Raw genomic sequence first — 14,750 nt, 5'->3', positions numbered from 1 at the left:
TGGCTCTGGGGGGCTCATCCCAGGGGAGAGGGGGAGGGCAGGAGCCCCCGGCTCTGGCAGAGACCAAGACCAATGCAGCTAGGCCCCTCTGGAGTAGGAGGAGAAGGGAGGACATGGGGCTTGTGAGGCGGGCTCTGTGGTGATGGGGAGGAGGGAGTGGTCATTTTCAGAAAGACCTGGTCATAACCTGTGGCTTCTCATCTGGGGCTGGGGACCCCATCTGCTACTCCTTGACTCAGCCACTCCCAGTGCACAGCCCCATCCCCACGTCCCAAGCAGCCAGGACCCCTACTTCTCCCTCTGCACAATATGGGGCTTTATCTCTGTGGTTCTCACTCTAGCCATAACTATCCCGTGTTCCTGAGTTCACCCATAGGCCCCGAGCCTGATTCTCTCCCTTCCAACTGCCCTGAGCCCGGCAGGAGCAGACTGCAAGATCCTCGGCCCCTGGATGGGAAGGGACACTAGGTCAAGACTGATGTGAAGTCCCTGTAGGTTTAAGATCGGCTAGTGGTGGCTGCGTATGACCCAGTGTTGCGAAGGGCTCTGAGCTTGGACATAGACTCAACAGAAGAGGGGGCTGTGATTGATTAGTAGTGTCTTCCTGGGCAAGGGAAAGGGCCTGGCTAGCCCCTGGGCCCCAGAGGGGAGCCACGCACGGTTCCTCCTGGAGTGGTGGGGAGATTGGAAAGCATGTCTCAGGGCATCAGCCTCTGTCTTTAAAGGGGCGATGGCCTCTCTGTGCTGTAAAGAGGTAGGAACAATGACTTGGGGAGCGCAGAGGGGAGAGAACTTTGTGACCAGGGTGGCACTGGAGGCATGCATTTATAGATGATGGGGATTGAGAGGCGGTGGGAGGAGGAGCACCAGGAGCCCACGTGTGGGAACATGCAGAACTGTGCTGTGCTTGAGGGTTGGCGGGCTGAGCCCAGGGATGCAATGGGAATGTGACCCGCCAGGGAGTGGAGCCCAGGTCAGGAGGGTCGGTGGCGGCCATCTCCAGAAGGAGTTGGGTTGAAGCCCATGGACACTACGGAGGTGTCTGAGCCGGGTGGGCACAATCGGAGGTTTGCTGTAGGAAGAAGATGCTGCCAGGAGGAAGCCCAGCGTGTTCTCCAGCCCTTCATCTGTTCTGGAGCTCCCGCTCCGTGTTTGCACAACAGACAGCTTTCATCTTCCCCCGTCCAGAATAAATAAGAAGCTTCGCAGCGGCCACTGCCCTGCCTGAGTTTCTGGCCCACCCCTCATCTAGCGGGCAAAACTCACAGCTCTCCAGGAGTGCGTGACACGCCAATCCCAGCCCTTGGTGCAAATAACAACAATAATAGTAATAGCAGTCATCTCAGCCATCAGCATAGGCCCAGCAGGGCTGCCGGGAAAGCTATGATTGTCCACCCCTTGCCTGGAAGATGGACGGGGCCTGCTGCTGAGGGGCTGAGGCCACCACAGAGATGTGTCGCCAGCCCTGTGCGTCTCAGGGGCATTTGCAGTGGATCCCGGCCCCAACCAGGGCCCTCGGACTGCAGGATGGGGTATATCAACCAGGATGGGGTACCTGGCCTCAAGGTTGGGTCCACAGCCCGTGGGATGGGGTCCATGGCCCAGGATGGGGTAGATGGCCCCCAGGATAGGGTGTAATACTCCAGGGCAGAGGGCATTACCCCAGGTGAGGGTACAAGGCTACAGACTAGAATTCATGGTCCCAGGTGGGAGTTCAAGGACACAGGCTAGAGTTCATGGCCCCAGGTGGGAGGACATTGCCCAAGAATGAAATGCCGGCTAGTTCCTGAGAGATTGGCCCCAAAGCCAGTACCCAGCTATGATTCTGCCTGTATCCAAAAACAAGCACTATGGGTTTGGGCATTATTAGGTTTTGATTAGCCATGCTTTTTCCTGTCCATTAGTATACATAATTAGGAATTAACTGGCTCTATTCTCTCCCCTTCGTTGCAGCTCACGGACCCACATGACTTTGGGGTCTGCTGTGGCCTAGCCCCTCTAGGCAGTTGGCAGGACTCATTTGTTTACCCAGCAAGCTGCTCTTTACTGAGAGCCTCTGGGATGCCAGCCTCTGTGTTGTGTTTAGGGGTACAACAGGGAACATGACAGGTCAGGCCATGACCCCCATGGAGCTAACACGGGTATGCGTGCCATGGTAGGCAGGGGCCTGGGGCAGGCCGTCTTCAGGTCAGGTGAACAAACACAATCAGCTCAGAGGAAGGAGAACCATGAGGATAGTGACATGGGATGCAGTGACGTGTGGTGACAGGGCGTCCCTTTAAAGAGACTCTGTGTATGATCAAGTATTGGGGAAGGCCTCTCTGAGAATGTTACTCTTGGGCTGAGAGGGAAATAGTGAGGAAGCTGGCAGGGTAGAGACATGCCCAGCAGAAGGCACAACCAGGGCAAAGGACCTGGGGCAACCACTAACTGTTCAGGAACAGAAAGAAGGTCCAGGTCTGGGAGGGGTAAGCCCGGGAGCCTGTGCAAGATGCAGAGGGCGATGTTGCCTCAGGCCAGATGGCTGGGGACTTGGACATAATCTGACTTAAGTTTGGGCTTTAAATTCTTTAATTGTGGTAAAATACAACAAAAAATTTTACCATCTTAACCGCTTTTTAATGTACAGTCCTGGAGTGTTCAGAACGTTTGTGTTGTCATGCGACAGATCCCCAGAACTCTCTACCTCTTGCAAAACTAAAACTTTATACCCTTTAACAACCCTCCATTCCTCCGGACCCCCTCCCCAGCCCCTGGCACCCACCCTTCAACTTTTGGTTTCTGTGAATTTGACCACACTGGTTATCTCGTGCAAGGGGAATCAATCATACAGCGTTTGTCCTTTTGTGACCGGCTTGATTCACTCAGCAGAGTGTCCTCAAGGTTCTCCCTGTTCAGAGCATGTAAGAATTCCCTTTCTGTTTAAGGCTGAATAATATTCCATTGTATGTATAGACTGAATTTTGTTCATTCATTCTTCCATTAATGGACATGTGAGTTGCTTCCCCCTTTTGGCTGTTGTGGATTGCACTGATATAGGCATGGGTGTGTCGTGACTCAAGCTCTTTAAAGTTCCACTTTCAGGACATCTGGGTGGCTCTGTTGTTAAGCATCTGCCTTTGGCTCAGGTCATGAACCCAGGGTCCTGGGATGGAGCCCTACATCAGGCTTCCTACTCAGCAGGAAGCCTGCTTCTCCCTCTCCCACTCCCCCTGCTTGTGTTTCATCCCTTGTGGTGTCTCTCTCTCTGTCAAATAAATAAGTAAAATTAAAATATATATATAAAGTTCCACTTTCTACCCAGAAGGAGAGGCTTGGCCCCAGCCTGGGTTGGGTTGGCACAAAGTGGAGGGGGCTAGCCTTGCGGAGTTACTGTTTCCTGGGAGGGTAAAGGTAGGGGGTGGGGACAGGAGCAGAAAGTCCTCCTTCAAGCACTGATTGAGCCAAGAGTCCTAGGACTGAGCCTTTAAATCATCCTGGGGCCGGAGGAGCTTTTCTCTGCATCTAAAATGGGAGCCGTAAACCAGGCTGACTTACAGGCAGTACGCACCAGTCCGGTTGTTTATGGCCGGCATCCTCTCTGATTGGTTGATGCCTGAACTACGCCCTTTGTTAGATATTTGAAGATCGCCCTGCTATAAAGCAGTCTCTGGGTTTCCCAGCCAGGCTGGCATCAGGGTCTCTTGCAGCGAGAGTGGGGCTTCTGTGTAAAAGTTCACACCCTGGGCTCCCCCCGGGGCCAACTGAGTCAGCAGGGGCTGGAAATCTATATTGTCACTCCCCAGGTGTCACTCCCACAATTTTGGGGGGTATCTTCTGTGGGTTCTCCCCCACACACAAAGCAGGCCTGGTGATGAGGATTTAAGTGCAGATCGTTCGTTGGAAAGGGGCTTCCAGGAAACGCAGGTGAGGAGCGAGGAGGTAAGACAGGGGAAGACACAGGACCAACCAGGTCAGCCCCGCGGCCCGCTAGGGGTGAGTCCCAGCAGGGTGCTCCAAGAGGCAGCATACAACACATTAGCCCCCCGAGAGGTGAGGGGACTGGAGGGGTTACCTGCCACCTCGTTATCCACCATCTCGCATCAGTCATTCTTTGAGTAGTGCTCTTGGGGTCCTTCGTTCCCTGGCATGTCCACTCTGTCTGGTGTCGGGGTTGGGGGGAGCAGTCTCCAACGGCCAGAACCCTCAGCAAAGAGTCCCAGGCTGGCACTTGGAGGTCGGGCTGGTGTGTGTGACAGTGGGATGTGCTGAGGCCTAGTGCGTTGGGTACCAGTAACACCTGGAATGAAGGGCTGCCCGGCTCCCATCTCTCCACCGTGGAATGGGCCACGCAGCCCCTGTCAATCGCTGAGTACCCTTCCCACCCCTGAAAAGAGCGCCGGGCCTCATCCACTGCTGGTGGGAATGCAAATGGTGCAACGCCTGAGGAAAACAATTTGGTGGCTCCTTAATAGGTTCAGTATAGAATTACCGAGGACCTGGCAATTCCACTTCTTGCTCCTAGCTCCTGCCCACGGATGCTCATGGCACGATTCACAATTGCCGGACGGGGGAAACAACCCAAAAATCCATCAGCAGATGAACAGAAACAAAAACTGTGGTCTCTCCGTGCAATGGAATGTGACTCAGCCATAGGAAGGGATGACGTAGTAGGTCACAACATGGATGAATCCAGAACACTGTATTCTGAGTGAAAGAGACCAGACACAAAGACTGCCCCTCGTATCGTCATGTATATGTGAAACATCCAGAATAGGCAAATTCATAGAGACATTCTGTGGCTTCGTGGTTGCCAGGGGGAGGGAGGGAGGAAGGGGGAGTGATTGCTGAGTTGGGTATGGGTTTTCTTTTGGGGGTGATGAGAATATTCTGGAAGCAGATCGTGGTGATGGTTGCACCACACTGGGAACGTACCTGGTATGGCTGAATTGTGTATGCTAAAATGGCTAAAATGAAGCAGCTTGTGTCCCATGTGTTTTATCACAGTTTTGGAACAAAACACAACAAAATTCCCCATATTCCACAGCCTGAGTCGGAGGGCGTATTATTATCTGCTTCTCGGGTGGGGAGCAAACCTAGAGTGTGATCATGTGTACCCCAGGGCCCCTTCAGCCAGGGATGGTTCTCCTGAGAGGCTGCTTCTAGGACCATGAGTGGGGCCGCACAGATTGGCCTCGTTCCTGCGTGCATAGTGCAAACAGAGGTTGCTGGAAGGCTTCCTGGTGGAGAAATGAGCCCTGTGTCCAGGAGAAGCCAAAGCGAGGCGCAGCTTCTGCGGAGTGGCAGAACAGCCCTGGGCGGGGGAGTTTGTGCCCAGCTGGAAAATTGCGGGGCGTCTTGTCTTAAATATAATATTAAATCGGCACCTTTAATTAGTACACTTAGAAAAGGTCACTAGCAATTACCTGGGACACAAAGAAGGCGTAAGCGGGCAAGAGCCTGTGAGGAAGCCAAAAAGGACCATTTTGAGCAGCACATAATTGAGGGGAAAATGGATAAAAGTCCAGGAAATTACAGGGTGGGTGACAGCAGCTGATGGCCCCATCCATGTCCTGCCCAGTGCCCCCCTTCTTGGAAGGGCCTGGGCATTGGGCCTGAGAGAGCCATTTGGGATATCGGGCTGAGTCGTATGACCTTGGCTCGAGGGCCAGTGTGGTCTTTTCCCAGAATCCCATCAACCAGTAGAGAGCTTAGTCCCATATCCATCATCTGGGCTGGGCCCTGACGGTGGTTGGCAGGTGAAGCCTTCGCTCCAGGGGGCCTCCACAGACTCGTCGTACTATGGGCAGGCAGGACCACTCGGGGCCTCAGTTTCCTTATATGGGATCTCCCCAAAGCACTAGGAAGTAGTTCAGGGTTCCTCAAACTGTGCTGCTAAAGCACACCTGAAGGGACAGAAAGGAAACGTGCATCCTGGAAGTTGGGGAGACTGGAAGTTCTTTTACAGCTTCAGGTTCGGTCTTGAAAAATAAACTGTTACACTGTGCTCCAAAATATCCCCCTCGATTTTAGTATAAAACAATGGCTTGCCATTGAACAACCCAGATGCTTTGAAGAGATGCGCTTGGTTTTATCTGTGACATCACATACTTCTTCCTTCCTCATCCAGAAGGAGCCCTGCACTAGGAGTCTGGAAATTTGGGTTCTAGCTGCAGACTCTGTCCTCCACCATTGTTCTTTGGAAAACTAGTGAAATGCCTTCAGCTTTTCCATTTTTAAAACGGGAGGTTTGAGGAGCGCCTGGGTGGCTCAGTGGTTAAGCGTCTGCCTTTGGCTCAGGTCATGATCCCAGGGTCCTGGGATTGAGCCCCGAATCGGGCTCCCTGCTCTGTGGGAAGCCTGCTTCTCCCTCTCTCACTCCCCCTGCTTGTGTTCCCTCTCTCACTGTCTCTCTGTGTCAAATAAATGGATAAATAAAATCTTTAAAAAATAAAAATAAAAAAAGTAAAAAATAAAATGGGAGGTTTGGACCCCCCAAAAGTTCTCTGAGGTTGTTCCAACTCTGTTCCATGATTTTACTCCTCTTCCTCCTGCTTCTCATCTCCTCGCCATCACCTTGGATGCTGTCATATCCTGCTCTGCTGTGTGACCTTGGAGTGGACACTTTGCCTCTCTGATCCTCAACTTCCTAATCTATAAAGTGGGTAGAATAATGGCTACGAAACAGAGTTGCTGGGAGCATTTAATGAGAGAACCTGGGTGAATGAGCCTAGTACTCTCTCTGGCATATCTGCAGAGCCCAGTGATTACTCAGTGTCTTCCTTTTCCAAGTGTTAGGCTTCTGGTTAGGGTCATGAGAGGGTCATGTCCATAGAAGTCCTGAATCTTGAGTTAACATATCAAGTGTTGGAGTGTGTAGGGGCGTGGAAACAAACAAGGGCTATGGACCCAGAGTACCTGGGATCTGAATTCCAGCTCTGCCATTTACTAACTGCGGGCCATGGTCAATTACTTAATCACTCTTTGTTACCTTATCTGTTAAATGGGGAGAATAATGGTAATGGTTGAACCAGACAGTACGAGGAAACTTCTTAGCCCAGTGTCAAGAGTGTGGTTAGCACTCAGAAATATCAGCTATCATTGTCATGTTAGAATGTTCCTTTTAAAAGTTCACATAGTGTTCTTTTCTAGGTAATAGTTCCAGAGTTTGGAATCCTTTCTTACTTAGCTTGATCATCCGAGCTATTCAGTAAACACGAGAATCTATATTTGGGGAAGAAAGAGTGGTCTTTTCCATCTTATAGGATAAACTAAGGCTTTAAAGAAGTGATTTGCTGGGTCGCCTGGGTGGCTTAGTGGGTTGAGCCTCTGCCTTCGGCTCAGGTCATGATCTCAGGGTCCTGGGATCGAGCCCCGCATCGGGCTCCCTGCTCACCAGAAAGCCTGCTTCCCCTTCTCTCTCTCTCTCTCTCTCTCTCTCTCTTACTGCTGCTCTGCCTCCTTGTGATCTCTGTCTCTCTGTCAAATAAATAAATAAAATCTTTAAAGAAAAAAAAAAGTGATTTGCCAAGGCCATGATTCTAATTTAACTGCCCCTTTGAGAATCAGATGAAGACTGTAGGCCCTTTCTGCAGAAACTGACACCGTGCACTCATGACATTTTGCACGGTTCCCGGAGATGCAAGGAGCTGAGGCCAAGGCAGCCAGCCCATCCAGCTGTCTGGGACCTCCTGGCTTCAGTGTGTGTCCTAACCCAGTCCCAGACAACAAGGGGGTGGGTCACCCTGCCTGAAGCCTACCCAGGGAGGGCTGTGATCCCTGGGAGTTGGTGCCCTGCACTAGGGCTTCTTAAGGCTGTAAGCCAGGCACCCCGGGGCCCTCTAGCCAGGCTGTATTTCCTGGGGAACAGGGACACCTCGGTCCTCTTCCTATGAACAGAAACCACACCCTGCACCCGGTTCTGGCCTCGATTTCATGGAGCCTGGGCCACAACTTCCTAACATCTGTGTACTCCAGCACTTAGCACAAGGCCAGCACCCACTCACTCTTGGGCAAATGCTAAGTAGTATAATGTGTTGTGAATTAGAAAGGGTGCTTCCATTTGCAAAAGCCAGAAACCCAACTCAACACTCAGGCCAAAGGAAAAAACACACATGAGGGGAGGTGGGTTTCTTAGCTCACACAGCTGAGAAGTCCAGAGGTTGGAGCTAAACTTCAGGCATGGCTGGCCACACACCCTCAAACCTTCAGCAGTCTCTCTCGGTACACTGTTTGGCTCTAGTTTCCTCCTGTTGGCCTCATTCTCAGGCTGACCCTTCCTGGGTGGTGCCAGAGATGGTTGCCTGCAGGGCCAAGTTAGCAACCCCAGTGGAAGGAGGGCCCCTCTTTCCCAGGCCAGCGCAAATCCCAGGGTTGGCTTTGACCGGCTTGTCTGGGACCCGTGCTCATCCCTGCACCAATCGCTGTGACCAGGGAGACAGAGTGCTCTGATTGGCTCAAGCTGAGTTATGTGCCCATCCTGGGGCAGAAGAATGGAAGGGCTCTGCCCTCATCTGAGCCACTTGGAGGAGGGAGTCTCCACATTAAAATCAGAAAAAAGGAGGGGGTACAGACCCAGGTACAGCTGTCCACTAGCCACCTAAATCATGGTGAGCCACAGTTATCTATGACAGGTACATATGCACTGTAACAAGTGACCAGGGTGGGGACAGGGAGCCTGGGTCAGGGCCCAGAGAGGCATAGTGACCTGCCAGCAGTTTGGGGGGTGGCAGGTCCCCACTGGGATTCAGCCACCTGAGCAAGGTGCTGGGGAGTAGTCCCCCCTTCCACAGCTGTCCTCTGATCTCTCCCTTGGCTATTCCAGGTTCCTCTGTAACCCAATTGTTGGCCCGAGACATGGACAACGACCCCCTCGTGTTTGGTGTATCTGGGGAGGAGGCCTCCCGTTTCTTTGCCGTGGAGCCTGACACGGGTGTGGTGTGGCTGCGGCAGGCGCTGGACAGAGAGGTATGACCTGGCTGTGCACGCGCCCCAGTTCTTTCTCGGAGGGGGGAGCGACGCAGAGGCAGACACTGGTGGAGGCTGGCTCATCACCTTTTAGGTGAGGCCCCATCCTGACCCCGAAGTAGCATCTTCCTGATTTAATGGTGTCCCTCTTCCAGGGCTAGTGCTGACATGTGGACTTGGAGTTGGAATGGGTGGTCAGGGTATCTCCAAACAAGGGACAACCCTGGATGGGCAAGAAGGACAGTGACCCAGGGTTAAACCCCTATAGAATGGTGGCTCCGTGGTGTAGACGGTCTACCCCCATGTACAATGTTCCGCTAAAGGACATTCCTGAAGACATAGGAATTGGTGACAAGGCAGGTCTTAGCAAATTAAGGTAGGAGTTGTCTCCTTACATTTGAAGAAATGGCCACAGAGGCGTCTAGTGACTTGGTCAAGATCGCACAGCAATGGAGAGGCCGAGCCCAGGTTAGAGCCGGACTCAGGATGTCTTCGTGCCTCTGTCTAACTCTGCCTTCTCCCTCCCTCCCTTCTCTTTCAGACCAAGTCTGAGTTCACAGTGGAGTTCTCCGTCAGCGACCACCAAGGGGTGAGTGTCCCCTGAGGCCCCTGCTGCCCTGAGAGGCAGGAGCCCAGGCCCTTGGGCGGAAAGAGGCCAGGGGCCCATGCCAACACTAAATCCCTGCCCCCTTCTCTCATCAGGTGATCACAAGGAAGGTGAACATACAGGTTGGGGACGTGAATGACAACGCACCCACGTTTCATAACCAGCCCTACAGCGTCCGCATCCCTGAGGTAGGAGCCCCTGAGCTCACGCTTGAGGGACATGGTGGGGGTGGGGCTGCTGCTCCAGAGCCACCTGGGAGCGGACTGAAGCTGGGGAAAGGGCGGCTCCAGCTCTGCTTCTCCTGCCTGCACCGCAGCTCTGGGCATGTTGGTGACCGTGCCGATGCCTCTGTGGATAGGGGCCTGCCCGCTGCTCGAGGAGAGTGGGTTGGCGGTAGCCTCAGGCGGGATAGAAGGCCTGCCTGGCATGAGCCCCACAACTCCAGCTGGAGGCGGGACAGGACAGGAGTTGGGAGGAGCAGGTGTCATGGCCTCTTTCTTTCTGTGCACAGCCAGTGTGGGCCTTGGGCACATGGGATGGCAGGTCCAACCCCAGACTTTGCAGCTGTGCCCAGAACAGATCCCCCCCTCCCCCGGCCTGCCCCAGGACACAGGAAGCAGGTGACTCCAGGAAGGGACTTTCTTTCCCTAACCTTATGCTTGCCCCCCCCACCCCGTCTCCCTGGCCACTCTGCTCCTTTGGGTCGTCTGTGTACTCTGAGTGTGTTTGCATGAGTGCATGCGTGTAAAACCAAGCCATCGCTGGTAATTGAGAAGTACAAATTATTGCATTACAAACGGTTCATTAATAAGCTGGCTGCTGGCTCCCAAGGGTACCAGGGTTCTCATGGCTTACTGTCCCTTTCCCAGTGACTGATGGCAGTCTTCGGGGCTGGCAGTTAGCCATTCAAAGACCTTGAAGGTAGTGGGTAAAGAGCTTCTGCTGGGTGTCCCTCGGGCCTGCCCTCAGGGCTCTGGGTTGAGCGGCAGCCTTAAAGGGTTGGCCTGGGAAGGACGGGAGAGGGAATCCACTGGGGAGAAGCAGGTCAGCACTGGCATTTGAGTTCCAGCCCCTTTATATGTCATTGGATCAGGAGACTAGAAGAGTCTTTACAAAATATCTGTTCAGTTTGTAGATGAGAAAACTGAGGCTCAGTATGGGATTTACCCAAGGTCACACAGCTTTGACTCTGAGTGTCTGACACCCAGGGCAGCCTCAGATTCCCTCCAAGATGACGAGACCTTGTCTCATGCTCCCCTCCCCCTCCCGCGCCATTCCTGTTCCTGGCCCTCCTCACTCAGCTATGAGCCAGTGGTCCTGTGGTTGTGCCAGATGGAAGAAAGCAAGGACAAGTGTGGGGGTAGGAACACACCGGAGGCTCCCGTGCCCTTCCCCTGATGGGGCAGGGCATAAGGAAGGAGAGCCCTCGGTCCCAAGCATGGGGACACAGTGCCCTGAGCGGTGGCCAGTGTGTCCGGTACTGCAGCTTGGCTCTGGCCCTCTCATTTGGAAGTCTCCCTAATTTAATTAAGGGTGTCTACGTGCCAGCCTGCACTCTGGGCCCAGGCTCAGAAACCAAGGGCACGGCTCGGAGTTAATGAGCCTTGGGCCCATTGCTCAGCTGCCATCCTGGCAGGCATGACTGCCCTCTGTCTTCCCTCACAGGGGGCAGCAGGCAGCAGCGATGGCAAGGGGACGAGAGGTCACATCCCTCCTCCCCAGCCTTTGGGCCGGGGCCAGCCTTTATCCTCGCTACCTTTGCCAAGAGGTATGACCTCCAACGCTACCCTGTCGGAATCCCCTGGGATTCTCCGAAGGCCTCTGCCTCCAAGGAGAGAGCCTCTTCAGTCAGTCATCTATTTAACAAATATTTATTGAGTGTCTGCTGTGGGCTTGGCGCTGTGCCAGGCTCTCGCCGCACGGAGACCTGGAAGGCCAAAAGAACGCCAAAGACAGGAGCTGGAAGTAGTGGCGTTGGACCCCAGGTCCAGCCCCTGCTCTGCTTCCAGACCGCTGAGTCCATTTGGGCATGTCACTTACCCTCTCTGGGCCATAGTCCTCCTTATCTAAGAAAAACAGAGAACAGGCAGGATAAAGTAGCCGCCTGCTGCCCATCTGATGGGGAGAGAGTGGGCTGAGAGGGGCCAGCTACAAGGACACACAGTTCTTGGGGGACAGCCTATGTGGTTTACTTGCTCATCTGTAAACATCCCCAGGTCACCTCCTTGACATGATACGTGATGCCCTACTTAGGGCTGCTCTGTGTGGCTGGTGGGGTATAGTGTCAGCTGGATGAAGGCCGTGGGCCACTCCTGACCCGAGGTGGCTTGGCACTGACCAGCCCTGGCCTGGTGTGGTCACCTGAGCTAGAACTTAGCTGCCTGGCTCAGGCCCCAGCTGAGGTACCTGCGAAGGGCCTGCTGGCTCCTGGCCCAGAATTGAGTCTGGGCTCTCCTGCTGGCCTTGAGGTCACCCTGGCAACCCTAGGCCCTGGCCCTTAAGAAGCATGATGTATGGTAGAGGCCCTACAGAAATAAATAGGGTAAGAATGCAAACCAGAGAAAGAGAAGAGGGCCCTGGAGACCCTGAGGGTTTGCCAGAGTGACCAGAGAAATCTCAGCAGGCTTCCCAGAGGAGGTGGCTTTCCAGCTGAAGCTTGCCAAGGTGAGCAGTGGAGCTCTTATAGGTCAAGACCCCTGGGGTTTAGTCCTGGCAGTGCCAGCTACTGGCTGGGTGAGACGCTAGGCCTATCACTGCGCCTGCTGGCTTTGTTTCCAACAGCTGTTAAACTGGGAAGTTGGACCAGGTTCCTTCTAGGGCTGATAGCCAGTGGTCTGAGGATGAATCCCAGCAGGAGAAGCTCCTACTTCTTCAGTCCTTCATTATTCCTGGCTTGCAGAGAAGATCCCATGGCTGTTTCCATCCACTGAGCTCCTCTTCCGGTCGTCCCAGCCCCCTGCCACCTCTCCCTCACCTTCTCAGCATCCACTGTCCCCAGCCCTACGGGCCCTGACAATTTGGGGGTCTGTTGTACCCAGAGTCCAAGGATGGGTGGGAAGAGCAAGTTATAGGGAGACAAATTCTGGGTCTACATAACAAAGAACTTTCTAATATTGAAACCTAGTGCACAGTCTATCCCCCTACCCTCCCAAGGATGTACAGAGCTCCCCAGCCCTGGAGTGATGCAGGCTAAAGCCAGAGAACCACATGTTTCGGAACCATTCAGAACTGAGTATCAGAGAAGGGACGGATCAGAAGGTCCCAAACACACTCCATCAGAATTTCCATCAGAACTAGTTAGGATGCAGATTCTTACTCTCCTCCAACTCTGAATCCATAGTTTGGAAAGAGCCAGCCCAGGAGGCTGCATTTTTAACAGTGACAGCAAGCCCTGGAGACCTGGCCCATGGGGACCATGTCCTTGGGCCCAGAGTGGAAGTGGGTGGGAGGTTCTGCCTCTTTCTCCAAGAGAAGCTCGCTGACCCCCTGCCCCACAGTCCTCCCCCTCCCCCCAGCCCAGACCCCCTGCCTCGCCCCGCCCCTCCTCCTGAGAAGCCAGGCAGGTGTGTTTGGGTTTCTGTGCTCCTGGTTCCCCTCCTGCCCAGCCCTCTCCCCTCACTAAGCTGTTCTACATGTAATTATCCATTTTATCAGGGTGAAAGGCCCTGCAATTCACTTGTCGAAGCCCTAACGAGGCAGCGTGGCTGCTTTCAAGTCCGTAAAGAAAAGGGAAATCCTGCTAGAATTGGCAACTTAATTCACCAAGCCAGCCTCGACAGACCTCATTAAGTCCCCGTGTATTCATTTCAGGCTAATGGCTGTCATGCTGACTGCTGTTTGATTTGCTGTAATAGACTTTTATGGCGTTCCAATTTGCTCAAACGTGTTTGCCTGTGTCTGTGCCCAGCAGCACCGCTCCACTACCTCCGTTCGGGGTGTGTGTCCGCCTCGCTGACCTTCAGCGCTGCCCTGTCCCCTGTGTCCTCCTGGGGCCACTGCCCACCCACAGCCCTCCAGATCCGCCCCGGGGAGGTAACCCTGGGGCCGGGGTGTCCAAGGCTGGAAGATGGGTGTGAGGTTAGAAGTCGGACGGTGTCAGGTGGCTCCTCAGGTCAGGGAGTCAAGGAGGGCTTCTGTAATCACAGGGACGGCTGTGTCCTTGAAGTTTTGACAAGTCCAGCCAACTTAGCTGGACAGTTGAGGCTGTTATCCACCTGGCCTCAACCTACCTTTCTCGCCTTCCCTGCTGGCTTCCTCTGCATGGATCGTCCTGTCAGCCCAGGGGCCGGTTCAGGGCCCGTGAGCCCGTGTCTGTCCCTCTTTTCTCTTGCTCCAGCACACGCACATCGTGCTCTTCTAGCTGGTCCTGGGCTGTTTTCTTTCCGCTCTCAGCCTGACTCAGTCCTGCCTGTCCTCCAAAGCTCAGAGCTGACCCATTGTGCCCTCATCCACTCCCAGGTTTTCCTTTAAAGAACACAGCAAACATTTGCGGAACAGCTATGAAGCAAGGCCTGGGGTTCTCAGCTGACGGGAACATGTCGGGTAGAGCAAAAGGACTCTCCCATTTGCCAGCTGTGCAACTTTGGGTCGTGACCTAACCTCTCTGGACCTCAGTTTTCTTATCTATGAGCTAAGTTGCACTGTTTGCCTCCTGGGGTCATCGTGGGAGATAGAATAACGCAGGTGGGTAAAGCCCTTTGCCCCGTTTGTGACTTGTAGCATACTCAGTAAAATGCTGGTGACTAAGACCAAGGTCTTGTCTTCAGGGGAGATAATTTTACACGGTGTAAGACAGGTTAGAGGATGTCTGACTACATCTAAATGTATCAGATGCCATGATAGCTTACAGTGTGCAAAGCAGGAGGGAAGCACTGTGGAAGGAATGGCCTGGTCTCTACACAGGGGCTGTTTCTTTGGGACCTCACAGGATGTGTAGAAGTTTGGTAGTCACAGAAGGAGATTATGGTGTCTCTGAATATCGTATAGTCTCTGTCCTTTAGCTTCTTTTCATATAGTGGAATTTCCAAAAGAGGGAAGTAAACTCTGACCCCTGACCAGGGACCCTGTTGAAGAGGGCCAGCGGCTGTTGGGGTGTGTGTGTCCTTCACCGGTACCCAGTGTTCCCTTGTGGAAATAGAGCTGGGCTACAAGTAGGCTCCCTGGGACCCTGCCCAGGTCACTGTGACAGACAGCTCAG

The 14,750-nt window shown here is 53.7% G+C and overlaps 1 protein-coding gene across 1 annotated transcript in view; it reads left to right on the top strand.

Annotated features, from left to right (window-relative positions):
* The window catches only part of CDH23 (cadherin related 23), a gene marked incomplete at its 5' end in the record, with an annotated part of 358,117 nt that overhangs the window by 64,094 nt on the left and 279,273 nt on the right, over positions 1–14,750 (top strand). Inside the window, 3 exons of the mRNA XM_080822934.1 lie at positions 8,804–8,946; positions 9,488–9,535; positions 9,649–9,741. Of these exons, the coding sequence (XP_080679060.1) occupies positions 8,804–8,946; positions 9,488–9,535; positions 9,649–9,741 (284 nt within the window). The remainder of the gene's footprint in view (positions 1–8,803; positions 8,947–9,487; positions 9,536–9,648; positions 9,742–14,750) is intronic.

Source organism: Martes martes, assembly GCF_963455335.1.
Source record: "Martes martes genome assembly, chromosome: 14".
NCBI classification, from domain to species: Eukaryota; Metazoa; Chordata; class Mammalia; order Carnivora; family Mustelidae; genus Martes; species Martes martes.
The sequence above is the reverse complement of the archived record's forward strand: the minus strand, read 5'-3'. Positions and strand labels throughout refer to the sequence as shown.